A 17,715-nucleotide genomic window follows, 5' to 3' on the forward strand; every position below is an offset into this window, starting at 1 on the left:
TGTTCAGAAGTCTCAAGATAATATTTTTGAGTTAAAATTAGTAAAATTTCAAGAAAACTTTCTTAAAAAAATTCAACATGACAAAAACAAAGATGTCTTTATATTTTGCATATACCAATCTAGCGAGGTACTGGTGCTGATAAAAATAGGCTACAACAGAAGAAAATAGCTGCAGTTTGACTTTGATTAGAAAAGAATAACACTGCCATATCCCAGATCCTTTTTAGTCATAACTTTCATATATATGCTATACATATTGTTCAAAAATTATACATTTATTTGTTTTATTAGCTAATGGTTATCGAAGGGGCACAGATCATCTTTAAACTAATATAAAAATATAAAAATTTGGTATTCTGGTATCATAAAATAGGATACAAATACATATGTTGTTAGAGAAGTCTTAAAATAGGGTTTCTGAGTTAGAATCAGAAATTTTTCAAAAGAACTTTTCCAAAAATTAACATGCGACAAAAAAAAACTTTTCGATATTTCACCTATAGATGTCTTATAAATCAGTTCTTTACTGGTGAAAATGCGCTGCAACTGAAGAAAATTATTGCAGTTTGACTTCGGTTAGACAAAAACTAAACTGGAACATTTTCTTCCATAACTTTTCTACAACTAATATATTATTAAAAAAATAAACATTTAATTATTTTAATAGCTACGTTGTACTGAGCTTTATCGCAGTAACATAAATCAATTTTAAGCCGATAAAGAAAATATTGAAATGCACTTAAATTGGGAGGCAATATTGATATGCATAATACTTTTACATATGATATACTTGTTATAAATTAAATTGTATATTTCCGTATCATGATATACGAAAATTGATTTGTTATAACAGAAAACAACAGTTTATTTTTGATATAGATGTCCAGTAGGTTACTAATTTATTGGAAGATATGAACCAAGAATTATTTTTAAACCGATTAAAAATTATAAAATGCACCCAATTGGCGGGAAGGGTGATATTCCTATACATAATTCTTCTACATGCGATATAATTTGTTGAATTTAAATTTGTTATTCTGGTATTATGCGACAGAATAATTTATTACCTATTACATGAGCCTCAAAATAGTATTTGTGGGTTAAAGTCAATAGTGGTCAGTAGTTTTTTTTCCCAAGAAGTATATCATAAGCCAAAAACTGTAAATATTTGCTTAAACTACAAAGATTTCCGTCTTTAAATCATTAAAGAAGAACTTCAAGGCCTTATTATTATTCACATGCATAACTTTTCTATTTATGATACACATGTTTATTCAAAAAATACACATTAGCTGTTTTGATAATACTACATTGCGCTAAGGCTCATCAAAGGACCATAGACCAGCTACAAATCAATCAAAGAATATAGAAATGTACTTCATAAGGAGGAGTTAACATTTTGCCATCATGGTAATTTATAATAAATAATGTCAGCAGAGAAATTATGAAATGATTGAATATTCCTTGTTATTTATTAACTTGGATGGTAGACAAACATTTAATAAATTTACCTCGAGTTAAATGTGACGCAATATCCTTATTAACCAGAGGATTAGCGAATGATTATATTATACTCTTATCACCATTCCTTAATACATTTATATTATTTTTCCAATTCCAATAAATTAATAATTTATAATATATTATTTAAGGCAGCCACTTGTCAAGGTGCGACTTAGCCCAAATATAAAACATAATCTTAAAATATCTTTTATGGGTCGTTATATTTACATAGCTTTAATACATGTATGCGTTTCAAAACCGATAACTCAGGTGTTTTTAACATACATTAAATTTTAAGTAAATAAGTTTGATCTGAATTGATAATGTTATTTATATTTCGTCAGGTTATTGGTATTTCATCATCTCGGAAAGTCGAGGAAATATTGAATTAATAATTCTATTGACTTAAGGGGGTATTAAACATAAATTTTTTTGGATAACTATATACAATGTTTGATAACTATATATAGGGACATAATGTAATATTTAGAAAATGATATTTATCTCGGTTTTAAGTCATGATAAAAAAGCATAAAGTAGAGGCATTAGCTTATATGTTACGAAAACCTACTTTATAAGATAACGGATGTCACATACTGCAAAGTTATGCACTAAAATTGTAAAAATTTTCACTACTTAGTCGGTTTATGGCTAATAAAAGCCAAATAATAACTCAAGCTGATCCCTTTTCTCATTTTGCAGGAAAACAACATGTGACACTAACTATCCTTCTATAAAATATATAAAGGGTGAGTCAGCGAAAATGAGGGGTCGTTCGTTAATAATCTGTCAACTGGGCGTGCGTTTAGAGAATCACTGATCGCTGTAAATTGACTTCTTCTCGTTTATCGTTAAAAATACATAAAAGTGTCGTTGTTTTATCATAAAATGTGTATTAGATGCATGACAATTTAAAATTTTCAGCAGTTGTTATTAACGTGGATTAAAAAAATCTAAAAAATTATCTCTTAAACATATAATATTTAATATGCATAACCTTTGAATATATGATCTTTTTATTAAAATTTATTATATTTGTAGAATAATGTTTGTTTTACGAGATCATAAAAAATACTTAAAGAGTCTTCATTAAAAACCATAGAACTACTCTTTGAAACTGTTTTTTTTTTCAATTAAGTGGGAGAAAAATAATAGACTTTAATGTTTTTACTCTTTAAAAACTAGACTGACCGACAAAGAGTCCAGATTTTAGCTCCATAAAGAACCTTTAAATCAGAGAGATTTGGCAATATGCCGAGTTTTCTTATCGCGAAGAATATTGTCAAGGAGCAAGGACTATGAATTAATTCTGAAGTTACGTAAAATTTCAGCTGGTTGAAGTTTCGGCATAGAGAGGAGTATAGAAAACCTAATTCAGCTTCAAACTGATAAAGCAATACCTTAATGTACTGGAAATAAAAAGAGAATGCGTAAAGGGTAAAGAAGATGAAGTGAAGTGCATATCGACTATGTTGTGAGGCAGAGGAGTAAAGAAGAAGCAATAATACATATAAATTCACAAAATGAAACAAACCTGGTCTGTGACCTAAACGTGTATATATTTTCCAAGGATAAATTAAAAGTGATCACAGTTGGGACAATCGGAGAAAATTTATATAATGTTTTTGTCTTTAATCACAAATCTAAGCTGTTTTATAATTTTTAAACACTTTAAAAACATGAGACTGAAAATAAATTACTTAATCCAAGTTTTAAGACGATAGTAATTGTTTTCTTTTAACAGGACTGTACATTAACTTTGGAATGCATTGAAATTGTGTAAGTAGAAAGAAAAAAAAAGTAGTCAACTTCCACTAAACGAAGCCTTGAATAGCGAAGAGTATATTATATGAGGACCTTTATTTATCACAGCTCATTTTTGACCTAAATAAGCATAAGTGTTCTGTAGATGATACACTTTCCCTAATTGGGTTGATTTAGAACAATGAGATGCAATTTATATAATTTATTATGCTTTACCTTTAGTAAATACTAAATTTTCCAAATTTGCACACTGCAAAAGACAGGTGAAAAATGGAATCTTAGCAGCAGTCTTACTTTTTTTCTTAAAATTCGAATTTTAATTTTTTTTATATATTACCAAATCCAAGTTACCACACAAAAGTAATTGTTTTCTTTCAACAGGACTGTAAATTAACTTTAAATTACATTGGAGTTACTTAAGTAGAGATAAGTACAAAAAAAAGAAGAGCAGTGATTTTCAACTGGAGATAGACAGAGAGGTGCATCTTACACAAGGACCATAATCCAGCATCAAAATGATTGATTGAAATATTGGAAAAATAAGAGAAAAGAAATAAAGTGTATTTGACTAAGTGTTGAGACAAATGAGAAATATACCAATTATTATACAGAGAAATTCTAATAAGCTTCTTAAAATATGCATTTTTCACATATACAAAGTTTTTTCTAGACGATACACTAATTTTTAATTCATTTAATTATTGAAGTAAAACGAAGTAGGATATTTTGTAATTAGTAAAAAAAATTGTTAAGATTATATTTCAAGTTTATTTGGAACAATCTTGGGCTTTGCTGAGATAATCTTCTTCTTTGAGCTTTGCTTTTAGAGTAAAACTAATTTTTCTATGTTTGCAAATAATCAAAGACAGTACAAAAATCAAAAACTAAGTAGGAATTTTATTTTTTTTCTTTGAAATGTACATTTTCAATATTAAATATATTACCAAATCTAAGTTCTAATATTTTCATTGCATTGTATCCAATAATTTGAACTGAACATAATCCTGGACAGAGGAGACGGTTTCTTGTAAATTGATTAATCAATTAGAAAAATAAATATTAAAATAATTAAATTATATACGACTACTCTTCTAGACAGAGGACCAAAGGAGACGCAATAATACAGACATATTCATAAAATAGAACAAGCTTAGTGGCTTTTTTTCACCTAAATATGCATAACTCTTCTGTTTCTAAGCTACTTATTCTTATTTCATTTCATCATTTTGGTATAAAAAGGAAGGATAAATTAAAATTAGTAAAATGTCTTAAGATATTCTTTTTTTAGGTTTCGTTAAGACTGTCGGAGAAAATAGTAATTGTTTTCTTTTTCTAACTTATAAAGGGTTAAGAAAAGTGAATTTTCTTAAGGTGAAGTCTTGAGCTGAGACGAAAACTTTACCTTACATAAAGGAATACAACTCTAATAACTATTCAAGAACCATAATGCAGCAACAAATTGATATAAAAATCTGATATTGCAAAAAATATTCGAAAGTTGAATAGTATTAAGAGTTTAATTAGATATAATCAAACAAGCCGACATTTTTTATAGCCTTAATATGCATACCGCTTCTGCGTATTCCACACTTATTAATTTATTATACTTTGCCTTAATTGCTAAATCTATTTTTTTCCACATTTGTACCCAGTAAAGACAGGACGAAAATATAAATCTTAGTAATAGAAAATATAATCTTACACTTTACCTTAATATTAACATCTTTATTATTAGATATATTACCAAATCTAATCCTGAGAAAAGAAAGGAACCTTGTGTTAAATAAAAGAATACAACTTATGATAACCATCCAAGGTACAAAATGCAGAATCAAATTAATATAAAATCAATGAAAATGGAAGAAGAGTTTGAACCAGAACAAATCACAGAATTTAAACAATATTTAAAATTTAACTTTAATTAAATCTAATAAAACAAGACGAGCAGTTCTCCTATAGCCTAAATATGCATAACTTTTCTACATATGACACACCTATTTTTATTTAAAATAAATATTATGATATAACGAGGCAATATAATTTATAAATGATCGCAGAGTATTTAAAAGAGTAATTGTTAAGTCGAGCTGTGCCAATTATAGACAATACGTGGAAAAGCTAATTTCTTTGTAAAAATTTAATAATATTATTATAAGGAAGACCTGCCTATTCACAGTCAATATCATATCTCACATTCTCCATAAATAACCCCTTTCTAACTTTACACCCCCAATAAAACATGTTTAACAAGAATATAAACGATACTATAACAGTCCAGGTCTCCGGGTATAAAACACATGTATACATCCTGGAATATCCTCCGGGACCCCGAACTTCGGACCGGTCCACTGCGCCTTATTGCATTGATAGGACTTATTGATATATACCTCGACGAGGTCGTAAGTTCTCGTTTGAAAAATATCCGGCTTATTGAAATCGAAATGTTCGATGAAGGTAGAGGGGGGAGGGTATTCGCGAAAATAAACTTTTAAAAACATATTCGACACCCCATTTACCAGACTCACTTGCTTAATGCAAAAGGTTTAAGAACCTTTTCTCGAGTGGGGTAGTAAAACAGTCAATCTTTATCGTGTCGCCACGTTCCATTCCTCATGCGTCCATTTGTCCCTCGATTTAGGGCTGATTGCCCTTCTTTCGCGGGACCCGCCCTACCTTCGGACACTTTCTTTTATTTAAATTGAATTATACTTGAGTTAAAAGGTTTCCCTTTTATCCTGAGGGGGAGAGATAGAATTCGAGTTTTTTTTAGTTAAGTCTAAGCAGGAGAAAACTTTGTGCACTATATTTATTAATTGAAGTTACATTAAGGCACTTTTTCACCCTATATTTGCCTTTAAAAGTTGTTATTCATATTGAATATTTCCCTGAATGATGAACATTTAAATAAATATTGACTCTAATTGATTAAATATGTATTATTGTCTCAGGTTAGTAAACATGTTAAATGGCGTCTTTCCAAGTCATGCTACTTATCTATATTTAAAATTTTTAAAGCCTTCGATTGATGGATTTATAAAAAAAAATAGGCACTTAAACGCACACAATAGTATATTTTGTCATGAGTTATGTTAAAGTATGTTCATGTATAACAAATACCTTATTTATATTTATAAATCCATCATTATTTCATTGAAAATCGTTGCTAATTTCAAGGACGTAAACATGAGATTTCCATAAAAAAATTATTTTATTTTTAAAAACGCCATTGATAAAAAATATAACGTCAGGATTAAATGGACCCGTTGAATATCAATTTTAATTATTTAGCTCATATTAGAAATAAAGATTAAGGTTTATTCATTTAGAAATTATTATCATAATTGATTGCATATTTCTACGTTTATTTGCTCACGTACCATTGTAGCATCCCCCAGTATTAAAAATGACTACAAGGTGCCAAAAAACCCTTCGACGACCTAAAAAAGTATCAATGGCTCTATTCAAATTCCCAAAAGGGTTGACACGCGACAAGAATTAACCTTAGGCAAACTTATTTAAATCTACCCTCTCAGGATCTCCGCACCCCTTTGAATATGCATGCGGGGTAATCATTTTTTTATAAAAGGGGTGTTAGGGTTATGTAAAAAAGTTAATAGGTATATTCAAAACAGCTTACAGGTATATTAACCGAGGCAAACATGAATTTGTTTGGGTTATTATGCGGTATTAAGGGGTGCTTTTTAGGGTTTACAGGTGACCTAGTTTAAATATGAGGGGAAGAAATTTGGAAGTTACAGGTGTTTAAATTATAATTTTACTGCGGCACTTACTTGGAGACAATCCTAGCCTTGCTTGAAGGGCAGCCTTGGACTCATCCAAGGTTTGTTGTTGGATATCTGGTCGCCATGGTGTGTCATTCTCGTTCATCCATAGTTTGGCTACAATAGAAGAGTTAATTATTAGCATTTTACACCGTTCATAATAATTTAAATAAGCATAACTTAAGTGGGCACTACTGCCACTTTGATAAATGCCTAATATTTCAAAATATAAGTGTCAAAAGTAATGGATGCAGGTACTGTGGGGGTTGCTTATGCTGGACATATGCAGGTGACTATCCTCAATAAAGGATTAATGAAACTATGGCCCTTATAGAGAATTATTAATAAATATCGTTAAAGTATATAAAAAATCTCAATTTAGGCAATAGAAGACGCTTTAATAACACATTCCGGCAAAAAAAATACTGTCGTGACACTACCGAAACCAATTTGGCGTCCAATCAAGCGATCCGGGACGTTCGAACAATAAAAAAATTAATTGTACGAGGTGATTTATCAAACCTAGAATCAAAACGGTACACTTGTAGTTAAAAGGCAATTAAAAATAGGCCCCGAAATTACTTTGGAAACAATTAGGGCCCCAAAAACGATGCCGCTTTTGGAAAAAAAAATATTTTAGAGCATGTTTATTTGGTAATTTTTTGGGAAAAAAATTAACGGTTTGATGACCGATGAGGTGTTTTAGAAGGTAGGTACCTGTTTTTATCGGAATTATAACGGCTTGGATATTAATTAAATGACGATAAGAAAAAGTGTATCGGGTACATTTAAGTTATGCCATTAAGACGTATTGGTATATTAAAGGCGAGTAACGGCGTGACTAAAGTCTTATTTTTAAAGATCTTCTGGATCTCAGTATAATTTTCTTTCATTCATAAAAATATTCTTATTCATTTCTTTAGATTTTATATTTGCAATACGTCAAATAATTGAGACTTTGAACGCAAAAAGGTCTATTTATTTGAAAATATTCAATTGAATTAATTTAGTTTCTGGTAGTATTTTTTAGGCTAGAATTTTTCAATTATATGAGGAATATTTTATGGTATTAGGTCTTGTGAATTACAAGTAATCAAACAAAAACACACGTTTCATTCAATAACAGTATGTTGAAGTAAGGCAAAATTTATTTATATGTTATAAAAGGTTTTTCATAAAAAATGGTCATAATGGATTCTTGTAGATTTTGCCTCAGTTTTTAACTTTACTTATATGTCCATAGATCAACTACTAAAGAAGTTATAGAGGAATTGGTAGTTGTTATTTATAAGATTTAATATTGTGATTTATTTAAGGCTGATATTAAGTACAATAGCTCAGATATCTCCAAGAGTATTGGGTTTAGAGCTTTAATAACTTTATTAGCTAATCGTTGCTTTAGAGTAAGTTATTGTTAACTTAACAAAGTATATTTTATGAATCTAGATTAAGCTGATCCAAAGTTATTAATAAAAAACTCTTAGCTTGACGTAGAAAGACCCTATAGATGTACAGCAAATTTCAAACGTCCATAATTTCTAAACCATAGATTCATTTATCTGGATTAAAAAAAAATTCCAAAGGTAATCATTTACTCTATAACGCTTTTGGGGGAAAAAATATCTCAGATCATGTTTATTTGGTAATTTTTAAGGGAACAAAAGTGAATGGTTGAATAACCGATGAAGTGTTTTAGAAGGCCGGTACTTATTTTTATCTGAATTATAACTGCTTAAATATTAATTAAATGATTATAAGAAGAAGTATATCGGGTACATTTAAGTTATGCCATTAAGACGTTTTCGTATGTTATAGGCGAGTAACTGGTGATATCTTATTTTTAGAGTTGTTTTACACCTTAAATAAAGTATAATTCTCTTATTCGTTTTTAGATTTTAAATTTTTTATCACATCAGATGCTTCACACTTTGAACCCTATCAGCAAAAAGTCTATTTATTCCAAAATATTCAATATAACCAATTAAGACTCTCAGTGGATCAAAATCAAGCACGGGCTTAATTTAGTAATAGTGTGCTGACGTAAACCAAAATTTATTTATATCTTGTGAAAGGTTTGTTATATAAAAATGGTGATAGTACAACAGCTCTGATGTCTCCAGAGGTGTGAGTTTTATAAGTTTAACAGTTAAAATCAATATTGTACAGTTTGCTATTATTAATCCAATAAAGTTTATTTTAAGATTTTAGATGAGATAGATCAGAAAATATCAACAAAAAATTCTGAGCTTGACGTAGAGAGGTCCTAATGACGTGAAGCAGTATTTAAATGGCCATAATTTATAAACTGTCATTACTTTTATCAAGATTTATCAAGATTCTTAAGAGCAATCACTTATTTTATAATTTTTACCTTACTACGTTTGATTGGAGTCTACTAAAAAAAAAAAACAAAGATATTTATGTTGTAATTTTGTTGTTGGGAATATTGAGTACAAAACCTTGGATACATCCAGAAATATTGGATTTAGGGCTTTAGTAGCTATTATCAATATTAGGTTAGCTATTCTCAATCCAATTAAGTACTTATAATTACTAAGCCCATAACTTTTACTCTTATACTTGCTATAGTAATTCGACTACCAAAAGAGATGTAAGCAATTTTTGTGTGATGGCCTCTGTGCCTTTTCAGATTTCTTATTCGAAGCTAGTTATTTTGTACTTTGAGATAGCAACCTTGAAGATCAAATTTTACATTTAGAATAAACTAACCATTCTTCAGTCAGACCTGCCACAAAGATCTTCTCATGAGAAGGTCACACAGGATCTTGAATTTATTATTACCACCACAAAAAATACATAATTGCTTCAAAGAAGAATGTATTCAAGTCGGTAGCCGGAGTCACCATTATTATTTTTGGTAATAACACCTCTCCGGTACCACCATCTCTGTTTATTCAGTTCTGCCGCCGTTTAAACATCGTGACACATCTTCGTTGGGACATTAGCTTTGTTTTTTTCTGGCATTAGACTGGAGACAACTTGATGACCATGATTATAAGTCATTTACATAATGTTTTGAGAATTATTTCATTCATATTTCTTGGGAATGGGAAGTCGTCCATTAGAAATACGAAAAATCTATTTTTTTTTTAACTCTGGAGTTAGTTAGTATTGAAATACGCGCATAAACTGGTAATATACTTTGTGTAATCATAGGATAATGTCTGAAGTAGCAGCTGCATGAAATAATTAAATAATTACAGAGTATCAAGCACGGTACGGTTTTCGCTACGTGCGCAAAATATAATAACGTAAACGGCCTGTAAACATTGTAATAATTTATCTTGAATATATCTTAATAAAATTTTAAGCTTATTAGCTAAGAAGAATTATCTGTTACTTAGCGAAATTAAACAAAACTTATCTGAAAATAAAAGCGTTCAAAAGGAGTCTTTAATCTCCAATTTCCCGAAAGTTAGTAGTCAAGAGTTCCTGCTAGAGGCGATACGGCCTGGACTTCTCTAACCCGCGATTTGAACTCCAGATAAGAACCCACTGCCTCGCTCCCTCCCCCTTTCTTCCCCCGCTCACCCCTCCGGTTAAATAAAAGTAAAATGGGGGCTATTTTCGTCGGAGTTTTCCTTTGAAGAGAAGCCCGAATTTGATTCGGAGCCCTAAATAAATTGCGGGTGCATCTAACGGTTGGAAACCCTCTCTATGCCCTCGCTCGTCCCGCTGTTTACAATGACCCGGTTTTATTTGGTTAAAAATTCGTGTTCGCAGGTTAGGAAGGGACGGCATTGTCGAAATAAGAAAAAGGTCAAGAGGGCCTGTTAAAGTGTTTATTAAATCATATTTGGACTCTTTCTTATTAATAGGAGTGTAAGGACATTATGTACATACAATAAGAATTCCGTATAAAGATATTTATTCTACATTTTAGGTTCCACATCAATATTTGCTGCGTGAGTGTCTTCAGAGCTGCCCAATATAGGAAATAAATCTCAATACAGGTTTAACATGGGGAAGTTAGTGATGCGAAAGAGTGTATCATCCAATAAAGTTATGCGTAAATATTATATTAATATTATTAAATTGACATAGGATTATAAAATAATCTTGTATCAAAGTAATTTTTCCTTAATTACATGACAAATTTTAATATCACTTTTGTGTTACCTTTCTGATATCACTAAAATAGTTTGTTCATTTCCTTTAGTAGTAGGAAAATGACATTTGTTAATTTTCTGAATTATATTTGATAGATTATTAAAAAACTGGGTATCATAGCCATTAAGGTTATGCAAAAATATAATATTCTGGTGTATTGGAACTTTGTTCGAAACATTCATTAGTTATTTTTTAAGACACTTAGACATACAACAAGGTGAAAATTAACAACTACTAAAGGAAATGAACAAATAAATTTATTTGTTCATTTCCTTTAGTAGTAGGAAAACGACATTTGTTTACTTTCTGAATTAAATTTGATAAATTATTAAAAAAACTGGGTGTTATAGCCATTAAGGTTATGCCAAAATATAATATTCTGGTGTATTGGAACTTTGTTCGAAACATTCATTAGTTATTTTTTAAGACACTTAGATATACAACAAGGTGAAAATTAAACTCAAAGGCAAAGTCGTGTTTCACCTTACGGCATCAGCAGACCTAAATTATAACCATGTAGCTATGGTTACACACCAATTTACAAGAAAAACATACCAAATTTACTCACTTTTGGTAAATAAAAAATTGATTTTTAAAATTGAATGGTTGATCGAATCGCGGGGCCATAACGTTAAAAAGTACATATTAATGGAATTCTAGAAAAATATATTAAATTGAGACTATGCTCGTTCTTGGTATCATTTAGGTTTAGAGAAAAACTAAATACTGTTCATGCTATTTTTGAGGTAACTGACCGAAAGAGGCTTTAAAAGATTATTACATGCACTCGAAGTAACTCAGAAGCCTGTGAAACACTTATAAGTAGTAAAAGAATTATTCCAGGTTCTCAAATGCCTGGAATAAGATATTCGAATTTCCTGAAAATATTTAGAATTAAAAAAAGTAAAACTCAGTTATGCGGGTATGAACTGAAGTAAGAGTATGTATTGACATTTCTTTAACGAAAACCCTCAATAATTTGACCTATATGAAGCAATTTTATTTTATGCATGGGTTAGATACAACATTCCTCTATAATTTTTAACATATTTTCTTTCCCTCGACAGTTTTCTTGACCTTACCAAGGCATTTGACTATATTACGAATTAAATTTTAGCCTCAAAGCTATAGATCTTTAGGTTGATCTTGGAAAATTGCCTAAGCAAATATTCAGCGATCTACTATGAATAGAATAATGATTCTGAAAAACCTTTAAAGGTTCTTTAGAGATGTGTTGTTGGATCTTTAATATTTCTCGGTTATATTAACTTTTTTACTGCTTGAATCTATACTGCAATATTTTATGATTCAACAGAGATAATGTCAAATTAGTGAACATTATTAAGAGAAAAACTACTAACAAATGAATGAATAAGTGACAATAAAGAAAATGTGTTTTAGCATCTTATATTAAATAGAATGTTACATGTATTTATGAGCAGTATTAAATTGGAGATCCAGTTTTTCATGTAAAATAGTTACATCTTGCAATACTGAAAAATTATGACCAGTTGACAAAAGACGACGTTGCAAGCGTTGACTTTGTTTCGTTATCATTTGTGTTTCTATACTTGTTAAAAAAGCTTAGATGTTCTTTCACTCGAGTGAAAATTCTTCCTTCAGACTAATCATAATACACAGCCGAGCACTAATTACAATTCAAGGAGTACACCTTATTTTTAAAGATTATTCGGTTTTATTCCTTGTGCTTTTTTTAAGTATTTACAGTCTTAAGCTATTGTAAGATTATGGATATTTAAAAAAAAAGTTTACAAGTTGAAGTGGTTCCATGGTGCATGAAATTTTGATCTTCATTGTTTTCCTAAACCACACAAATATCATCCACATATCTCCTATATGCTATAGTCTGTTTGGCGAAAGTATTGTTAACAATTTTATTCTCTAGGCTATTTATAAAACTTTATGCAAAAAAGGGAAAAGGCATGATCTGATGGCTAAGCAAGCTTGTTTTGGTCTAAAGCCATTTTTAATTAGCAAATTAAGGCTGAAGAGATCAACCATAGTGTACTTAAAATTGCTAGTATTCATTCAATGCAGCCAGTAGGTAGTATACTGGGAAAAAGGTTCTTGACATCTAAAGAAATTAGAATTGCATTGTCTGTTATATTTCTAGCTTTAAAAAAATTAGCAAATTCGATGGAATACTTAAAACTGCTTTTAAAGCCTGCTACCTCTCCTCGATACTCCATTAAACCAAGAAGAAAGTTTGTAGCAAGAAGAATCCACAAAAGATATCACTTTTCTGATTGGCTGTCCTTCTTTATGAACTGTAGAGTTGGGGAGTTCTAGAGTACATAGAGTAAAAAGCTTCTTTTCTAACACCAATTTCAATTTCAATTTTAACAAAGACTAATCTAGGATACTTTACGTTTTGGTGAAAAATGAAGTTGTAAGATCTCTAGTCAAACAATGAAACTCTTTGGTGTAAAGAAAATGCGCAACCTTCTTCACATAACCTGTGCGATTCATAACACCTAGACAAGATTCTTTATCGGCTTTAGTAACAATAAGATCATATTGGTCCATTTTAGCTGGTTAAGTTTCAAATGTTTAGCATTATAATTGAAAGTATTATTCTTGTCTAATATAGAATTAAAAAAACGTAATTTTTGCTCTGAGGATTTTTTCGTTGGTAATATCTCTAATTTCATGAACATTTTCAGCTTCGACGGCCAGGATTTCTCTAATTTTTAAATCAACTTTTTACAATCTAGAGAATATAAGACTTAAAAAAGTCCAATCACAAATACACGAAGTTATAAATGTTTTTTTGGTGTGTGTCATTGTATTAAAATAAAGTATACTTTTCTTCTAAATTAGTGTTTCACCATAGCTACCTGATTCTGATGATGCCGTAAGGCGAAACGCGTAGCTCAACAAATAGAAGCTGCATTTATGAGACTCGTAAGTTACTCCTGTCAATGTTATTTGTGGCATTTTGGAATTTAGGATAAATGGATCAGCTAAGGAAATGTTTACCTTTCAAGTATTATGTATTAAATTTAGCTAATTTTCGAATGACTTAATTCTAGGAATAATTTTTAAACACCCTATCAACTTTTAAATTTGCTTGCATTCACTATGCACATATTTCTAAATTATATTCACCAGTAACTAAATAAAAATCAAGAAATCCTTAAAGGAGATTCTTAAAGCCTGGACAGGATACGTTTTCCACTTTTCACGTAAATACAATGTCATCTTAAATAAATCCTGAATTAAGACTCCTAAAACTATATTTGTAATTTTTCCTTTGAGCAACTCCGCTCATTTTAAGATCTCTAAAGCCTTTATATAGATGACATTTTTCATATTCATTGCTCCATTTCTTCACATGCATGAACAATTACTCCTATAAGTTATAAAAAACACATTATCATATCCATTAAAATGTACAAATATACACAATGCACATAGAAATAATCAAATTGTTAATGAGTATATTTCGCAACAAAATTGATTGATAAAAACTACTAAAGGCGTTTACTTAAAAAGAACGGCGTATCATGTTCAATAAAGTTATGCTTTAAAATAGCCTTTTAAAAAGCAGAGAAAGAGAAAGCCTGATAATATTTCTCAATAATATTTTATTAGACATTTATGTTACTTCAATCACCCTATATCTTCAATAAACCTTAATGCAGTTTTGAATGAAACTCGCCCTCATAAAAGCAGAAAACCTGTGCCAAAAATAGGAAAGTCGGACTTCCACTATGAAGGTCGGCTTTTACTACACACAAACACAACATAAACTTTCCTCAAGGCAAGGCAAAGAAAGGTTAAAAACCTCATTCGGCTCGGAAAATTATTTGTTGTGGCACTTACATCTTGGAAGCTGCGTGATTTTCACCGAAGTGATGTGAGGGTAAAGGGAAAGGCGGGCGAGCGCGGGTATTATTGATTAGAAGCGACCCTTAGTTAACGCGAGTCTGTCTGTTTCATCCCCTCTACCATAACAACTCGCTAAGGAGTTTTTTCTCTTATTTCCACTGTCGTTTCGTTTCAACAGAGACATATTTATTAATTTATCAATAAAACAAACAAGCCGAACACACGCCATTACTCGACAAACATCCAGCTGACTAACATAACGTAGTGTGCAAAATAAGGGTTGAATTCATAAAGGGGGGGTTACAGAGCGTTCGCCGCATTAAGGGTTGATTTTGCCCCAGGTAAAATTTCCGACAATGGACCACATGCCTCCGAACTGTAAAAAATCGTAAATAGAGTTTTGTGTTGGCATGTGGCAAATACGGTTTTCGTCCGATCTACGGACGTATTAAAACGGTTTTTGGGTCTGGGACACCTTTTATTTTGGCGACGTGTGTTGGAAGTGTGTGTGTGGGGTATAATAGAAAGGGACGATCTTTCTTGTAGTTAAGGCTAGATTGACAAGTGTCTTACACTAAGGTTTTGGGGCACCTTGTATAAGGAAATTTCTAGGAATGACCTTTCATTACTAGCTTGGTTTTAATACAAAAAAAAATTAAATATTAAAACGTGGATTTATGCCATTTTATGATACCAAGAGCTAGGAAAAATGGTGATCACTTTGATATTTTACATCTACTTGATGGTCGCTGCTTTTGTACGCGTCCTATCTAGCTCACTACTCTATGGTCCTCTTGGTCCATCTGCTGTCCTGCATTTTCGTAATGTGTCCCACCCAGTTCCACTTTATGATTGCTATTATTTATACTACGTACTACCTTGTATATAAATGATAGATATGTAGCTCATCGTTTGTGATGTGATCTCTAAAATCTCAGCATTGACGTTTGCACGCTATGCCACATTAATTTTTTGTACATACTTTTTTGCTAATATCAAAGTCTCAGCACTATAAGTTAGGACAGGCAAAACATGTTGGTTGAAAACCTCATTTCTTTTTAGACAAATGAATAAATCTGACTTGAATATGGATCTTAAGTTCACAAATTCTGCTTACGTGAATTCTATTCGCCTAAGCAATTCGCTGTTTGATTGTCTCTGTTTATACGGATTTCGTGGCAAATATATTTCAATAAGATAGTTTCTTCTACATGGACACCACCTATCAGAATCCAGGAAGTTGTTTCCTTCTTTTCTGGAAGTCTGAATGCATGGCTTATTAGTTGCCTTACCTGTGTTAACTAAATTTTTTATATAACCTATTGTTTTTAATATGCTCTCTTTGTTTAATATTATAATATTCAATTCCATGTATATAATCATATTACCTTCTGTAATTATGCTTTTTTTTGTATTGGTGGCTAATAAACGTCTTATTATTATTATTATTATTATTATTATTATTATTATTATTATTATTATGTATACACCTTCATCTAATAAGGGTTTGTGTTCGACATTATGGGAGGTACAGTTTATCTGATGTAGCATGTCCATAGTATGGTCGAGGTTATCTGATATTAGAACCATGCCTTTTTGAGACACATTTAAATGACACATTCAGAATTTCCTATCTCCAAATCTTAAGTGTGTTAAGCTTTCACCGTTTGGGTCTAATCCTAGATTTTCCAAATTTACAAATCTAAACGTATTTTTAAGCAGGTTCGTTTTATTATATTTAATGAACTGTTCGATAAGATTCTTTAAAACTTAGCGATAATAGTTCATGCTATAACCTGGTCGAAATCCAGTTTGTTCCCTTAGCTGATAAAGATCTAGTTTCACTTTTAATCTACTTGCGATGATTCAATTGAACAGCTTTTGTATGTAAAACAGCAGACTAACAGGATGGTCATTTTTTTATATATATGAGTTTTTATTAGTTATTTTTTGCTACATAGTTTAAGAGCTTCAATGGACACTTCATTTTCTCCAGGACTTTTGTTATTTTTCATTTCAAAAGTCGCCTTTTGCATCTCATGAATTGTGATTTCTGGGGAATTTGATCGCGGATAATTTCTCTTTTATTCTTGCATATACTGAATTAAAAACTCTCTGAATGCATAACTTAACTGGATATGATATAAGTTTGTCTAAATATTTATTATTTATTGTGTATATTTTTATTTTCTTTTAAATCAATTAATTTTCTTTGGAAGCTACATCTTTTACACACAAAATAAACATAGTGAGGTAAGAAAAGTAACAGAGGGATTGTAAGCTTACTGTAACATCTACAAATGCTGTGTGTCTTTTTTTAGGATTTTATAATTCCTTAAAAATCTTTGAGTCACAATAGTTAGAAGAGTACTGCCATAATATCCGTTGGAATTTAACAGTAACTTTAAGTTAAGCAGAACAAGATTATTTCAAAAGAGGTTAAAAGAACACAGTATACTTTACCAAATATTAGAAATTTTTTTATTAAAGATATTGAGGATCTCCTCTTGAGAAAATATTAAAAGTACTTAGAGAGCTATGGATGTAGTACTATATCCAGATTGGCTGCACTGTAAATAGATCTTTTAGTAGTCTCTGTAGTAGTTAAGTCTTAGTCTGCAATAAAGATATCACCAAGAACTCGACCAAGAACTAAATAAAGTTTTACTGAACTAAAATAAAA

The 17,715-nt window shown here is 30.5% G+C and overlaps 1 protein-coding gene across 1 annotated transcript in view; it reads right to left on the reverse strand.

The window, feature by feature from the left end:
* Positions 1-17,715, reverse strand: part of LOC126738470 (POU domain protein 2-like) — a 118,513-nt gene that overhangs the window by 45,537 nt on the left and 55,261 nt on the right. The window contains exon 3 of the mRNA XM_050443833.1: positions 7,059-7,166. Coding sequence (XP_050299790.1) covers positions 7,059-7,166 — 108 coding nt within the window. The remainder of the gene's footprint in view (positions 1-7,058; positions 7,167-17,715) is intronic.

This window comes from Anthonomus grandis, chromosome 7 (genome assembly GCF_022605725.1).
Source record: "Anthonomus grandis grandis chromosome 7, icAntGran1.3, whole genome shotgun sequence".
NCBI classification, from domain to species: Eukaryota; Metazoa; Arthropoda; class Insecta; order Coleoptera; family Curculionidae; genus Anthonomus; species Anthonomus grandis.